We start from the raw sequence: 15,864 nt of genomic DNA, 5'->3' as shown, positions 1-15,864 counted from the left end.
ACTTCGATTGCCTTCTCCTTATGATAGATCGCATATGAATCAGAATCTAGCTCTTTCGTAAGACTCTGAGTAATTATGATTCTACCTTCGAACTCTACCTTCCACATGACCTCTAAGCTATACTCTCCACTCTCTCACAATAGAAAATATGTTTCATCTCATACTCAATACAGATATAAAAAAGCTCAAGTCTTTTTTGTTTGCTTTTGCAAGAGACTAAATTAAATATCAAAGAATCCACCATCAAAAAATCTTCAATTATGTGAACTTTCTTATCTTTGTTGGTATTGCAGGATTTGATTCGAAGAATCCACCACATATCCGAAGCCAGTGCTTGATCTAAAGATATTGACCAACTGTTCTGCGACTGTTTTTTCCTTTTTCGACTCCAACTCAACGATCTGAACTAGATCAACTCCTCAACAGCATCATATGCAATCAAGCATCATCTATAATACATTGATGGTCATGATTACCGGATTGGGTGTGATCCAATTTAAGCATAAAATGGAAAGGATCCGGTGGCAAAATTCTATTCGATGTGTTAAGAGTCGAGGTCCTCAGTTCATTGCCAATTTATGGCTTCTAGTATAGAGGTTCAAGGTGCCATATTGACAAATTGATTTTTTCCGATCCATCTCTGAAATAAATTTGATCTCTCCAATTCAATCCTAATGGAAAGAATCTAATTCATGTGCTCTTTTTCAAAAAAACATGTGTTTGTTACTTGCCATTAGATCCTTGAGTATTGTAATAGTTTATAACGTAGAAAAAAGCGAAAGTTTCAAAGCCGCCGAGGTTTTCTCCAGCATCCAAGTCATCTATTTGCTTCGAACGTTTGGTAAAGGCAGGCGGCGCGTTTCACAGTCGGTTACAAGACAAAAAGAGGAAAGAAAGAAGGGTGCATCCCTCTCTGATCCGTTCCCAATCCCCGTGCCAGTTTCACACTTTATATTTCTATATAAACAAATATCTAAAGCTCTCGTATCACAGTTATGATTTTTCACACTTTAAATTAATTTATTTCATTTAAGAGGTATTTGGTTGGATTGAGAATAGATTTGGAATCAGAATCGAAATAGATAACTCCCATTCCAACCATTTGATTGGAAGGAGTCCCATTTCGATTCCGATTCCAGAATGGAATGGGAATAGCTCAATCTATATAAATCTCAATTCCTACTCTCGTCTATGAATTCAAATTTTCATTCCAATTTCGATTCCGATTTCGATTTCGATTACGAACCAAATACTTTGGGGGATTTCGCTATTCCGATTTCAAGCCATTTCGATTTTCATTTCTATTCTGATTCCGGTTGCGAACCAAACACCCCCTCATTTTATTCATACATTAACTAAGAGAAAAAATAGATAAAAAATCCACCATACAAGCCCCACTATTGATGTTGTTTTTTTCATATTTTTTCCTAAAAAATTTAATTGAATTGGATGGCCCAAATCATGTACGTAATCTTGATTAGTGACATGATATAAAAATTTCATTGTGCATGGCCTAGAGTAAAATATAACTTGAATATACCAATTGGATTTGGGGACAGGGATCAATAGAATGTTCACCATACTTAGAACTAAGCTTGGATATAAACTCAATTTCACTTGCATAATCAAATATCCATCTATTTATTTATTTATTTATTAGACTTTACTATTTCATGATTGATTTATAAAGGTTCTTACTCAGCCTCCATATTAATACTTTTGTAAAACTAATTTGGAAAGCATGGGTCTACAGCCATCGATACTTGAGCAGCCTATATATTGAGATAATGAAATAGGTATATGTATTTATATCCCTTTATATTTCCTCAATGAAAGTGATTAAAAAGATTTATATTCTTTCTATGCGATTAATAATATTTATATCATTAATAATTTCAATATCGAAAAAATTTTTAGTAATATATACACATATGCATATGCAAACAGGTAGATATATGAGTGCTTTTTTTTTGGTGGGTGTTGTGGGTGGGGGAGGGGGAGGGGTTTGAGAAATGAAGATATGTGAATATGAAAGTGAAATGTATGGTTTTTTTTTAACTAAATTGTTCTTTTATCTTGCTTCCTTTCAAATATTTTAGATTTTCTTTATGTGGTGATAAGCCTTCAAAGTATGATTGGCTTCTACTCCTTCAGAGATTTGAAAATAGCTTGGCATCGTGGAAAAGCAAATTTCTTTTCTTTGAAAAGCGGCTCATCCCAATTAATTTTGTTCTTACATCTCTCCCACTTTATCTTGTCTATATTTAAGCTGTTAGTATGGGTCATTTAGAAGATTGCACAAATATAAAAGATTTTTTTTTCTCTAGTTAGATTCCTTGAATTCTCATTGCATGTTTTGGAAAGTCAATTGGAAAACTATATGCTTAGAAAAAGATGGATCGTGCATCAAAGATCTAAAGGATTTCAATGGTTCTCTCCTAGCAAAATGAGAATGGAGGTTTCTCTTAAAAGACCTTGGAGTTTTGGAGAAGAAAGATTTCAAGTGAATATCATAAAAAAGTTAAGCTCTTTTGACCCGCCCCCACAAAAAAAAAAAATCTCAATCAGTTGAAAACTCAATAGCATATGCCCGACTTTTTTGGAGGGATGTTATTAATTCTCTATTTGCTGTTTGGAATAGATTGCACTTCGAAATTGAAACAATCAAGAAACATTATTCGAGAAAGATAATCGGATCTATAAGACCCTCTTCCAACCTTATTCCCCACTCACTATAATATTAATGGAAGAAAAAATGGAATTGTAGTAAAATTCTTTAATTTAAGAATTTCTTCGTGGAGAAACAGAATTTTTGCACATCAATATGAAAATTCAAAACCAATACAATTAGCTCCTCTCTCTTCTCTCTTTGATTTCCTTTAATCAGGAGAAGGATCGGTTGACTTCAAAATTGAATGGAAAAGGGAATTTTGCTTTGGGCTCTCTCTATTTTTTTCTTTAATTTGAGAGGAGATAGATGCATATTTACTTCCAACTTTTTAATTCTGAACATGCCGTTCAAGATCAAGTATTTTTTATGATTATGTTGGAAGAAAAGATTAAATACTCGAGACATCTCTGGAAAAAAAAACTTCAAAAGAAGATATGGGGAACATGGTTGTAGCAATAATAACGTTATACATGCTTTTTTTTTTTTTTTTTCCCCCTTGAGAATTTATAGAAAATAATGGTGGCAATGGTGCAACCAAGATCGAATCCATAACCTCTACCTCTTTCCGGGAAGGATATTGATATACACCGTCAAATTATATATGGGAGTGAATCCTTTGATCGAAGTCAAGTTTAGTGATTTTTTTAATCAGGCAAATCATAAGGTGATATAATCTAACTCATTTTTTACACAACAATTTTTTTTTAATCAACTGGTTTGAGTTATCAACTTTCCATGACCATGAGAATGGTTTGATGTAAAGGATATAAACTGGACCTGACACAAAAGCCTCAGGCACGAGCATTGCCGAGTAAATAAGAATTGGAGGGGAAAAATAAAAAAAAACAATCAATAGTGTATGGAAGGTGTGCTTGTCGGGGTGCAAGCCAATCTTCTCTCGTGTGCAGATGCTGGCCGGCAGTAGTTTCTGTTAAGATTTGACGTCTCGAGATTCAGCCCACATTGAGCCCATAGTGAGGTTCGCGGTGAAAAACGGAGTCCAACGAGACTAAGATCACCCGAAACGAAGCTCGGATGAAGGAGATACGAGCTTTTGAAGTCCGCACGAGACTCGAGGCGACGGAGGACCGCTGGCGGCCGGTGGCGGACGGCAGCGGCGCGGCCGCAGGCGGCGGTACGTGGGACGCGCGACCCAGGCGGGCGGGCGGCCCAGGCGGGTGCACAGCCCAGCCGGGCGCACGGCCCAGCCCCGCGCAGGCGCGGCCCAGGCCCGCGCGCGGGCCGGCCCAGGCCCAGGCACCCTGCTTGGGCCCTGTTCTCCGGTCCACCATGGATCGAGCGGTTCACGGTGGGTCAGTGGACCGCGTGCGTGGGCATTTCCCACGCGTTTCTCACGGTCCACGATACTATTTCATGGACCGGAGCGCGATTGGAGGGCCCAGGTGACTCTCGGTCTTGATCCGACGGTCTGGGACGTGATTTGGGTTGATTAAGGAGTCCTAATCATGATCTAAGTCGTGATTAAGGTCTATAAAAAGCCCTGTACACAGAGAACAGAGGCAGTGGTTTGGTTTTTTCACGCCGTACGAGCCGTACGGAACCCGAGAGAAGAGAGAGGTGGAAGCGTTGAGAGACAAGGAGCAGGAGGCTCCTGGACAGCGGTCGCCAGGCACTTCAGGGGTTCAGGGGGTCTTCCAAGAGAGAGAGCGCTTTTGTGAGGGAAACTTCTAGTGAGAGAGAATTGGGTATACAAGGGTTGAGGGTGAGGTCTCCTCTTGTAAAATTTTCTTTTTCATAGTGAAGTTTGCATGCCCCGTGGAGGTGAGCCCTTTTGTGGCTGATCCACGTATTTTGATTGTTTTTCTTTTTGTTTTGTTTCTTCTTTCTTCCTGCTGCATCGCGTGGTACTGAAAAGGTCTTGGAAGGTAGTGTCCAAGCCAGACATCCACCCAACAAGTGGTATCAGAGCAAGGCGGTACAAGGACGCAGATTGCAGTGGTGGTGAGCAAGACTGAAGATGGAGAAGACAGGAACAATCAAGATGGAGATCAACAAGTTCGATGGTAAGAGCAATTTTTTCTTATGGCAGGCAAGGGTGAAGGACGTGCTCATCCAACAGGGGTTAATCGATGCTCTCTTGTGCGATAAGAAGCCGACCACCATGGAGGTGCGGGATTGGAAACGACTACAGATGCAGGCGGTGAGTACCATCCACATGTACCTGGCGGATGAGATGGTGATCCATGTGCTGAGCGAGACTTTTCCGACGGTGCTGTGGTCGAAGCTCGAGGAGTTGTACATGGCGAAGTCTCTCACCAATACTCTTTTCCTATGGAGGCAGTTTTACCAACTGCGGATGACTGAGGGACAGAGCATGCAGGAGCATCTCAGCCATTTTCAGAAGATCCTCACCGACCTCCTCAGCATTGGCGAGAATGTTGAGGAGAAGACCAAGGCGCTGGTTTTGCTGGCGTCGCTTCCTCCTTCGTACGAGTCCTTAGTGATTGCTCTTCTAGTGGGGAAGAGTACTATCAAGATAGACGAGGTCACCGCGGCGATACTCCAGAACGAAGTTCTCAGGAGGGAGAACCCAGCTACGAGCTCAGGTGGTGGTAGCTCAGCTTTGGTGGTTTCTGGAGGAGCAGGAGGTGGTAGACGGAGCGACAAGAGATCGCAACGAGGGCGGTCCAAGTCCAGGAGAGACTTGAGCAAAATCAGGTGTTATCGATGTGAGGAGTTGGGGCATCTAGCCAGAGATTGCCCTCAACTCAAAAATCGAACGGTGGCTGCTGTAGTGACGACCAGCAGTAATTCAGATGGAGATGTCCTGGAGATATCTGATGAGGTATCTACTTCTTCCTACCAGTGGATATTAGATTCTACATACCTCTATCATGTATGTTGCAGAGAGGAGCAGTTTGACTCCCTGGAGAACAGTGAGGGCACTGTATATCTGCCGGATGGATCGAGCTGTGCGATCAGAGGCATTGGGACGGTCAGTTGGAGGACACATGACGGTGCAGTGAGGAGATTGGGGGAGGTCTGATACATACTTGATTTCAGACGGAATCTTATCTCACTTAACAGACTGAATTCGAGAGGCTACAAGACGGTAGCTGGTGGAGAAATTCTGAGGGTGCTACGCGGTAATAGGATTGTACTGGAGGGGAAGAAGGGGAGCAGAGGACATTATTACCTGACGGGAAGGCCAGTGCGAGGTGGAGCTTCGGGAGCCAGGTGGAGCCCAGAGCGAGGTGGAGCTCTAGGAAGCGGATCGAGCACGAGACAGGAGACTCGGAAGGATGAGAGGCGACGTCGCAAGGTGAGATTCCTATTGCCGCAGGACGATGCCCCGAGCAGGTCTCAGGTCAGGAGGAGCACAACATACGACGGAGATGAGATCGAGCAGCCTGGTTTGACTCCCATGTTTGCCCATCCATGATCAGCAGACGATTGCCCCAGGGCATAGGGGTGAGGAGATCTAGAAGCTCTCGGAGTTTGGAGGAGGCCGAATATCGAGTCGAGGTGGAGATTGTTAGGATTTGATGCCTCAAGATTTAGCCCATATTGAGCCCACAGCGAGGTTCGCGGCGAAAAATGGAGTCCAACGAGACCAAGATCACCCGAAACGGAGCTCGGATGAAGGAGATACGAGCTTTTGAAGTCGGCACGAGACCCGAGGAGGCGGAGGATCGCCAACGGCCGGCGGCGGGCAGCAGCGGCGCACAGGACGCGCGACCCAGGCGGGCGCGCAGCCCAACCCCGCGCAGGCTCGCGCGCAGGCCGGCCTAGGCCCAGGTGCGCTGCCTGGCCCTGTTCTCCAGTCCACCGTGGATCGGGCGGTCCACAGGTGGGTCTGTGGACAGTATGGGTGTTTTCCACGTATTTTTTGCGTTCTACGATACTATTTCATGGATCGGAGCGCGATTGGAGGGCCCAGGTGACTTTCGATCTTGATTCGACGGTCTGGGACGTGATTTGGGTTGATTAAGGAGTCCTAATCATGATCTAAGTCGTGATTAAGGTCTATAAAAAGCCCTGTACACACAGAACAGAGGCAGTGGTTTGGTTTTTTCGCACCGTACGAGCCGTACGGAATCCGAGAGAAGAGAGAGTCGGAAGCGCTGAGACACAAGGAGCAGGAGGCTCCTGAACAGCGATCGCCAGGTACTTCAGGGGTTCAAGGGGTCTTCCAAGAGAGAGAGAGCTTTTGTGAGGGAAACTTCTAGTGAGAGAGAATTGGGTGTACAAGGGTTGAGGGTGAGGTCTCCTTTTGTAAATTTTTTTTTTTTCATAGTGAAGTTTGCATGTCCCGTGGAGGCGAGCCTTTTTGTGACTGATCTACATATTTTGATTGTTTTTCTTTTTATTTTATTTTTTCTTTCTTCCTGCTGTATCGCGTGGTATTGAAAAGATCTTGAAAGATGGTGTTCAGGCCAGATATCTATCCAACAGTTTTCAACTTCTAGTAAATTATGTCAAGTTATGTAGGTGGTCACTGGTCAGAGAAAATTAGCTATGAGCCCAGAAAGGTGGCTTAAGTACCTCAGCTGTTTTCAAGAAGCATCGGTGAAAAGCGGCAGATGTTGGAGCTTGGTCTATAGGAGAGAAGCTAATACCTCGCATTAATCTTTATCTATCCATCCGTCTATCTATTGAACAAGTGTTCAAAGATTTCTTGCGTTGCAAGTTGTGATAGCCAATAGCTGATCAAATTTATGTTCCAAAGGTTAAGGTGGTAACGTGTCTTCTTTGCTTTTAACCGAATAATGCGGAGCATCTGTAGCACTTTTGGACTTGCAAATGTGGAACGATCAAAATAGGAAAATTTAATGCATTGGTTCTGTTTCCCAACCCAAAGATAAGACAGCTCCCTTCTCTTATGCAAAAGCACCTAGCTTTTGATGCTTAATCAATGAGACAAAATGATTTCTGCCGCCCAAATAAGAATCAACTTCACAAATCTCTTTACGTTAAGTGTCTATAATAACAGTTTTGATTTTATGGTGGGAAGGATGCAGTTTAAATAATCAATGAAGAACTAAGGCTATGAAGTTGAAAAAGTTGTTACTTCATGATTGAAGTTGTTGCGGCCAATCTCCTCATCGTTTGATCGTCGAGAACGCGCACCTGCAAGAAAAGTCCTCACTGACCGGAGATATCTCCGGCGGGGACCCTCCAATGCTTAAGTCAAAGAGAAGACTAGACAACAGTAGAAAAACTAGAGACTCAGAGAGAGAGAGAAAGAACTTACCAAAACCGTTGCCTTACCCCATTTTATAGTAGAATGCGGTATGGTCCTGCCATTAATGGTGTAGACAACTGAGGAGTTGTCAAATCGTCGGGGACTATCAAATCATCGTGGGTTATCAGGTCATTAGAATTAACCTATATCCTTGGCAGGATAACGCCCTATGGGGATAACGCCCTATGGCGGTCGTATAGCATGTCCTTGGCAGGACAACAGCCCATAGCGGTTGTACGGTGTTTGGATGGGCTGGCCGACTATATGTCGGTATTTGGTTGTCGGGACATCAGATGATGACTCGAAAACACCGATGGCTGATCTGGTACCTTGTGGAAGTCGGATGTCGGCTGCCACCCACGACAGTGAGTCGGTGATATGGGTTCGGCCGCTCGATCGGTTGAAAATAGTATTGACCTGTTTGGCTGGCATACCTTTGGCCGGATATTGTCAACAGTCATTGTCGGAGTCGTCTGTCCGTCTGGTGGGTAGAGTCGGACGTCAGTCGGACCGTTCTGAGAATAAGTCGGTATATAGGGGTCAGCTGGTATATCCCAACAGTTGCCCCCCCAACTCCTGAGTCTGATGTAGTGTTGGCCCGTATTACCTTGTGGGCGATGGCCTCGGGCGAAAGGAGTGATTTTCCATCACGTCATGCTCCGACTCTGCCGACCGTACCAACGGACGATCTGACGTCAGACGTCTCATCGAAAATGCAAACCGCCGTCGGTTAATTATTTTCGAGATGCAATTTTTCCGCCACGCATCGGGAGTCTATTGGGCTGGAACCGTTTGCGTGGATGGAGGCGACGTGGATGGAGGCGACGTGGCTCGATCTGGGATAGGTGCGTCGAACCGTCAGATCGAGGAAGGGCCCAGGCGCTGCCACGTGTCAACATCAGAGAAACCCTCGTTCGACGTGCTTTCAACTCGACCGTTGAAGGGCCTTATATATATACAGCCACTCGTATCCAAAGCTTTACTTTTTATTGCCCTGTTTCTGACGCTGAGGCCCTGTCGAGTTTTCCTCCAGTCTCAGGTAGCTGTTTCCGTCCTCCTTCTTTGAAAGCTCTTTTTGAAGCTTTTCATTCTTGTCCCTTTGCATCTTCGCTCCCTTTGCATTTTCTTTTTTAGTCTCTTTTCTTGGGGCTAGCATTATGGCTAGAACCTCTCTTCGAGGAAGTCAGTCGGGAAACCCGACCGATGATTCTCGGTCGACCCCAGAGGTGGAGGCTTCTTCACTTTCGGGGCCGAACGTCGAACGGCTTAGGGAACAATATGGTATCCTAGAGCAGTTTCGATTTTTCGGCCCTGGGGCTGAGGGTCGGGTTAATAACCCGCCTCTGGGCCAGGTGGCCTTTTATGTTGAGGACCTTCGGGCTGGTCTTCGCTTTTCGATTTCAGAGTTCGTCCGGAATGTCCTGGATTATTATGGGCTTTGCCCGGCGCAACTGACACCGAACTCAGTCCGATTAATAATCAGCTTCGCTTTGTCGTGTCGGCTCTTGCCGACCTTTCCCTGCATCTCTCTCTTTCGGACGTTCTTTGTCCTTCGACCCCACCCAAAAGCCCGAGGGTGGTGGTTCTTCAATCCTCGGAAGGGCCTTTCATTCATTACTGATCTTCTATCGTCGATCCACGGGTGGAAGAACTAATTTTTTTTCATTTCTTCTTCGCTACTCTGGGGGTTTTCTTCTCGTTGGGACGACTCCCGAACTCAGCCGAACGAAAACAGTCGAGTGGAGGCAGAAGATCAAGAGGACTTTCACCGACTGAAGGATATGTCGGTGCTGAGGCAGAGAGAGCTCATCACCGAGCAAACTCTCTATGACGCCAGCCTAAATTTGGTTCTCCACTTAGGTACAGTTTGGTATGTCGGTCATCTTTTGACTTTTTCATCTGTCTTCGGACTTGTGTTAATCTTTCGTTAAAATTGCAGGCATGCTACCGAGAGTGAGACTAACAGATGCCGACATTCGGCAGCACGTGACGAAAAAGAGACCGACGCCCTTCGCGGCCACCCAAGAGGCCCCAGACATCGTCCCCGACTGCCGTTGCGATGGCGGCTGTGCAGTCTGACACCGAACGAGCGTCGGGCTTTGAACCAATCATCGTCTTATCGGCACCGGCGGTGCCACTCGAGGTGCCGTCCGAGAAAGGGGCGGTGGAGGGGGTAGCCGAAGGAGTATCGATGGCCTCACCTGTGGAAGAGGTTCGGGTCGAAGCACGAGAGTCCGAACAATCTGCGGCGGCTCTCGTCGTGCCCTCGAGAGGAACTCAGTCGAGTTCAAGCTTTCCATCTTTCTCCGATCTCTGGGCCTGGGCAACTGTTCGGGGGAAGGCTCTGATGGCACCAGCGGATGACTCAATGTCGGCGGACCGTATCGCATCGTTCGACGTTCGGGTTCTCGAGGGAGCATCGGCCCTGGCCAACCATAATTTAGCCAGGAGGTTATGTCAGGCAACCATTCTCCCGGCTGATCGGGAGCTCTTCAAGAGTCGGCAGGTGACCGAGATGTTCTCTTCATTCTACCCAATCATGATCGAAGTGAGTTCTTCTTTTTCTTTCCTCTCCATTATTATTTTCATCATTTTATTTTTCTGACGTCCGGCCTTCCACCTGCAGCTGATCTACAATATGTCTGAGTTGGAGGTCGGGTACCAGAGGTTTGGCAACATCGGGCAGCCTGGAAGGATAGGGCAGAAACCGTTGAAGCCGAGAAGGTGATGCTGGTGGAACAGTTGAAGCTATCGGTCGACCGCGAGGCCAGGCTCGAGGAGGAGATTTCTCGACTCACCAACGGTCTAGCTTTCTCGGAGGTCGAACTTTAGTCAGCCCACGAGCAGGCCAAGCGCAAGATCCGTTCCGTTCATCAACTGCGGCGTGAGCGGGATGGTTGCATTAGTGAGCTCGAAGCCGAACGCGAACAACTTCGGATCAGCCTGAAAAATCTGACAAAGACCGAGGAGAACCTGTCCTCCGCCCAAGCCGACACCGACATAGCGAAGGTAGAGGCGAAGTTGGCTAAAGAGACATTGAGCCGAGTGGTGGAGGACTTCCGCGGCTCGGACGAGTACCAAGAGGAGCTTCTCGAGAGTGGCTTTGCCTCCTATCAAGTGGGGTACGAAGATGCCCGAGATGCAATTCAGAGGCTATACCTGGAACTTGATCTGAACAGCATCGTCCCTCCGGGGTCGGAGGACCAAGCCGTAGAGGAGGAGGCCGACCCAATATCGGAGGATCAGATGGCTGCGGAGGAGGCCGTCCCTGGGGTGGTGGAATGAGCTACCGAAGGTGAGGCGGCTCCAACCTCCGATCCCCCTCCGACCCAAGTGGGTGCACTGGTCGCTTTCGAACCCTTCTCGATCCAGGAAGTCGATTCCGACGAGTAGTCGGAGTATCTGCTCCATTGTTTTTATTTTGTTTTTGTTTCGCCTTTGATACTTGTAATCGGGCTTCGGCCCAATTTTGTAAGTCTAACTTCAACTAAATGAAATCGAAGACTTTTCAAATTTTTTCCTACATGCGGTTCAAAATGTATGTCTCGCCGAGACATCTCCGAGGGTATAGGTTGTAGATCCAACATACCTCATTAGGACGTTCGGTGGGATCCGGCGTAGTTGATCAAGGTAGTCAGTAGCGTGCGCCATGCTAAGGGCAGAGCAAGCCCCGATCGCAGACCGACGTCCTGACTGTCATACAGATTGCGTAGGATCCGATGGTCGAGAGCCGTTCGATGTAGTTAGCTTGGGTGTCGATTGTTGGTCGAGCATCCGTCGCCCAGACCTTGGTCGGACGTGCACATCGAGCCGGGTGTCGACCAATCTCCGAACGTAGCTTGTTGACATGATCATTCTGTAGAATTTGATAGTCGAGTAGTGTCCGACGTATTCGGTTAGGATAACGATGACAAGTCGAATATCCATTGCCCGACCCTTGGTCGGACGTATACGTCGCGATATATGATAAACGGTGACAAGTCAAATATCTTTCGACCGGTCGTGACCAAGTCGATATGTCACAAGTGCGACCTCGATCGTCTTGGCATTTTATCCTTCTTAGTCGAAGCCAAGTCGGCAAGTTAACCAGCCGCGCTGACCGAGAGTCGACTGTGGAAGGAGCACGGCTTCAACTTAGAGAAGTTTCATCATCAGTGCTGGCCTTCCATTAGTATAGGCAGAACGATTCTTGTAAGAGTTCGATGTGTCATCGGCGATCGGACCGTAGGTTCCCAACAAAATGTTGGACCTAAGTCAGGGTGTCGGGGCTCATATTTCTGACGAGGGCCGACCCACGATGGAGAGCCGAACTTTGTTGACTCTGGGGTTTTGAAATTGAGTTGTATTCCGAACAAGGGCATACAGAATTCACTGATGGTATAATTTTAGATTGTCAGCATTCCAAGTCCAGAAAATGACCGTCCCTTCCAGAGTCTCAAGTCGGTAGGCACCCGGCCTGCAGGTGTCCGCTATCTTGAAGGGTCCTTCCCAGTTCGGAGATAGTTTTTCTTGATCCAGAGGCTTCGAGACTTTCGCCTTCCTTAAAATCAGGTCTCTAGGTCTGAAAAACTTTGGCTTAACTTTAGCATTGTAATATCGGGCCACTCTTTGTCGGTAGGAAACCATGTGGAGTTGAGCCTCATGTCGGAGCTCGAGTAGGAAGTCCAAGTCAGCTCTCTGACACTCGAAGTTGCCTGGTTCACAGTACTGCTCAACTCTAGTCGATGGTAGCCCGATCTCGAGTGGGATCATTGCCTCCATCCCATAGGCCAAATTGAAAGGAGATTTCTTGATTGGAACATGGGGTGTCGTTCGGTATGCCCACAGGATCGAGTGTAATTCCTCGACCCAGAGGCCTCTGGCTTCGTTCAGTCGAGTCTTCAATCCATGCAGAATGGTCCGGTTGGTTAGTTCGACTTCTCCGTTGGACTGTTGATGCCCAACCGAGGTCAGCTTGTGCGTGATATGAAATCTTGCACAGAATTCTCTGAAGTCTTGGTTGTCGAACTGTCTTCCATTGTCGGTGATGATAGTGTGTGGCAGTCCGAATCTGGAGATAATGGACTTCTGGATAAAGTCTTCCATCTTACGCTCGGTGATTTGCACCAGGAGTTCGGCCTCCACCCACTTGGTGAAGTAGTCGATTATGACGACTATGAACTTCCTTTGGTCAGACACTGGAGGGAAAGGGCCGAGTACGTCGATTTCCCATTGGGCAAAGGGCCACAGGGCGACAATGAAAGTCAGCTGGTTGGCGGGCCGGTGTTGTATGTTGGTGTACTTTTGACATGGCTCACACCTCCGAACCAAATCAGCCGCATCTTTCTTCATGGTGGGCCAGTAGTAACCTTGCCGTAGGACTTTGTAGGCCAAGGATTTGTCCCCCAGGTGACTTCCGCAGATCCCTTCATGCACCTCTCTGAGTGCGTAGTCTGCGTCCGTCGGTCCCAGGCACTTTAGCAAGGAAAGGGAGAACGACCTTTTGTAGAGTCGCCCGTCCATCGTTACATATTGGGAGGCCGTCCACCAGAGTTGCTTGGCTTCCGTGGGGTCTACGGGGCTGGTTCCGTCAGTCAGATACTGAACGATCGAATCCATCCAGCTTGGCTCGATCGTCAGTTGTAGCACCTTCTCAGTCTTGTCGACGCTCGGTTGCTCGAGACTCTCTACAAGTGTTCGGCCCAAAGCACCGTAGGCGGATGTCACAAGCCTAGAGAGTGTGTCGGTCCGAGCATTCTCCGTCTTGAAAATGTGAGAGATCTCGAAATACTTGAGGTGCGCCATGAGATCTCTCACTTTCTGAAAATATTTCACCATGGTCGGATCCTGCGCTTTGAATTCACCTCTGACTTGCCATACAATCAGATGGGAGTCGGAGAAGACTCTGAGGCTGTCGATCCCGAGCTCCTTCACCACTCTCAAACCAGCGAGAAGCGCTTCATACTCGGCTTGATTATTAGAGGCTTTGAAGTTGAATCGGAGGACGTACTCCGTAACTACTCCCTCCGAGTCGGTAAGCAGGAGCCCGGTCTCGCTCCCTTGAGCATTGGAAGCTTCGTCTATGTGTAATACCCAGATTAACCCGGGGTTATATTCAGAGGTCGCAGCTTCTTTGGAGCTTCCATTTTCCGACATTTGGTCGGTTGTTGGGCATTCCGCAATGAAGTTGGTCAGAACTTGGACTTTCAAAGCAGGTCACGATCGGTACTGGATGTCGAACTCGCTCAGCTTCACTGCCCATTTCGCCAATCGTCCTGATGTGTCGAGGTGATGCAGGATCGCCCTCAGGGGTTGGTCGGTGAGGACCACGATGGCGTGCGCTTGAAAATATGGACGGAGTCATTGCGTTGATATGACCAAGGCAAATATCATTTTCTCTGTTCTTGAGTATCGAGTTTCAGCTTCGTGGAGCACTTTGCTGGTATAATATATAGATTGGTGAATTCAGCTCTCGTTCTTCCGGACGAGTACCGAACTAACCGCCTCTGGGACGGTAGCCAAGTAAAGGTACAATATTTCTTTGACCTCTGGCTTTACAAGCAGGGGTGGAGAAGTCAAATATTTTTTCAAATCTTCGAAGACTTATCGGCACTCATTCGGCCAAGAGAAGTCCTTTGTCTGCCTTAGGATTTTGAAGAACGAAAGGCATCTCTCAGCTGACCGAAAAATGAATCGGCTGAGTGCGATGATCTTTCCATTGAGCTGCTGTACTTTCTTTTTGGTGTTCGGATGCCGCATGTCGATAATCGTCTTTATCTTCTCGGGATTGGCCTCAATTTCGTATTGAGAAATGAAGAACTCGAGGAACTTCTCCGAAGTCACCCCGAAGGCGCACTTGGTCGGATTTAGCTTCGTTCGATGTTGCCGAAGTGTGTGAAAAGTTTCTTCTAGGTCTTGGACGTGATCTGAAGTCTGTGCACTCTTCACCAGCATGTCGTCCACGTACACCTCCATGTTGCGCTCGATTTGAGCTTTGAAGACCTTATTGATGAGTCGCTTGTAGGTGGCTCCGGCATTCTTCAGACTGAAGGGCATCACTCTGTAACAGTAAAGGCCCTTGACGATCACGAAGGCCGTATGCTCTTTATCCTCGGGCGCCATTCGGATTTGGTTATATCCGGCAAAAGAATCCATGAAGCTGAGCAGTCGATGACCGGACGTCGCATCCACCGGTTGGTCTATCTTCGGTAGTGGGAAGCTGTCCTTCGGACAGGCTCGATTCAGGTCAGTGTAGTCAATACAGATCCTCCACTTCCCGTTGGTTTTCTTCACCATGACGATATTGACGAGCCAGTCGGGATATGTGGTTTCTCTGATGAAGCCCACCTCGAGTAGTTTGTCTACTTCCTCGTCGATGGCCTTCTGTCTTTCGGAGGTGAAAGATCGTTTCTTCTGTTTCACCGGCCTCATGCCAGAGGCGATGTTGAGTTAGTGAGTCATTATTTTTGGAGGGATGCCGGACATATCCGCTGCCGACCAAGCGAATATGTCGACGTTGGCTTTCAATAGCTCTATCAACTGCAGTTGCTCCGGGTCGGACAATTGCGACCCGACCCAGATCACCTGTTCAGGATTTTTTGCCATCGAGATGGAAATCAGCTGTTCAGCCGGTTCACCCCGTTCCTCTTCTTTTCGTTGGTCCAACTTGTTGAGATTTGGAAGCATCGCCGAGTGAGCCGTTGATCCCCATGCATTTCTCCAGCTCTATTTTTAGTCGGGAATCGGACAGCAAGTGATATGTCGAGACTATCGCTTTGAGAGCATTTAGTCCAGGTTTTTCAAGTATGGCATTGTAGGTCGAAGGTACTCGGATGACCGTGAAGGTCAAGTAGATGGTGCTTTATCGTGGTTCGGCCCCAGCTGTCACAGGAAGAGCAATTTCTCCTTCCACTGCGACGACATCTCCGACGAAACCTACTAGGGGCGTAGAGACTCTCTTGAGTCGGTCACTCGATAGTCGCATTCGGAAGAAGGTCGAGTAAAATAA

General features: G+C 47.2%; 1 protein-coding gene across 1 annotated transcript; it reads right to left on the bottom strand.

Moving 5' to 3' along the window:
- Positions 1-14,459: 14,459 nt before the first annotated feature.
- LOC140851154 (uncharacterized) lies at positions 14,460-14,810 on the bottom strand. The gene has a single exon (XM_073242733.1). It carries the CDS (start codon positions 14,808-14,810, stop codon positions 14,460-14,462), a length of 351 nt encoding a protein of 116 aa, XP_073098834.1.
- Positions 14,811-15,864: the final 1,054 nt, after the last annotated feature.

This window comes from Elaeis guineensis, chromosome 8 (assembly GCF_000442705.2).
Source record: "Elaeis guineensis isolate ETL-2024a chromosome 8, EG11, whole genome shotgun sequence".
Lineage (NCBI taxonomy): Eukaryota > Viridiplantae > Streptophyta > Magnoliopsida > Arecales > Arecaceae > Elaeis > Elaeis guineensis.
The sequence above is the reverse complement of the archived record's forward strand: the minus strand, read 5'-3'. Positions and strand labels throughout refer to the sequence as shown.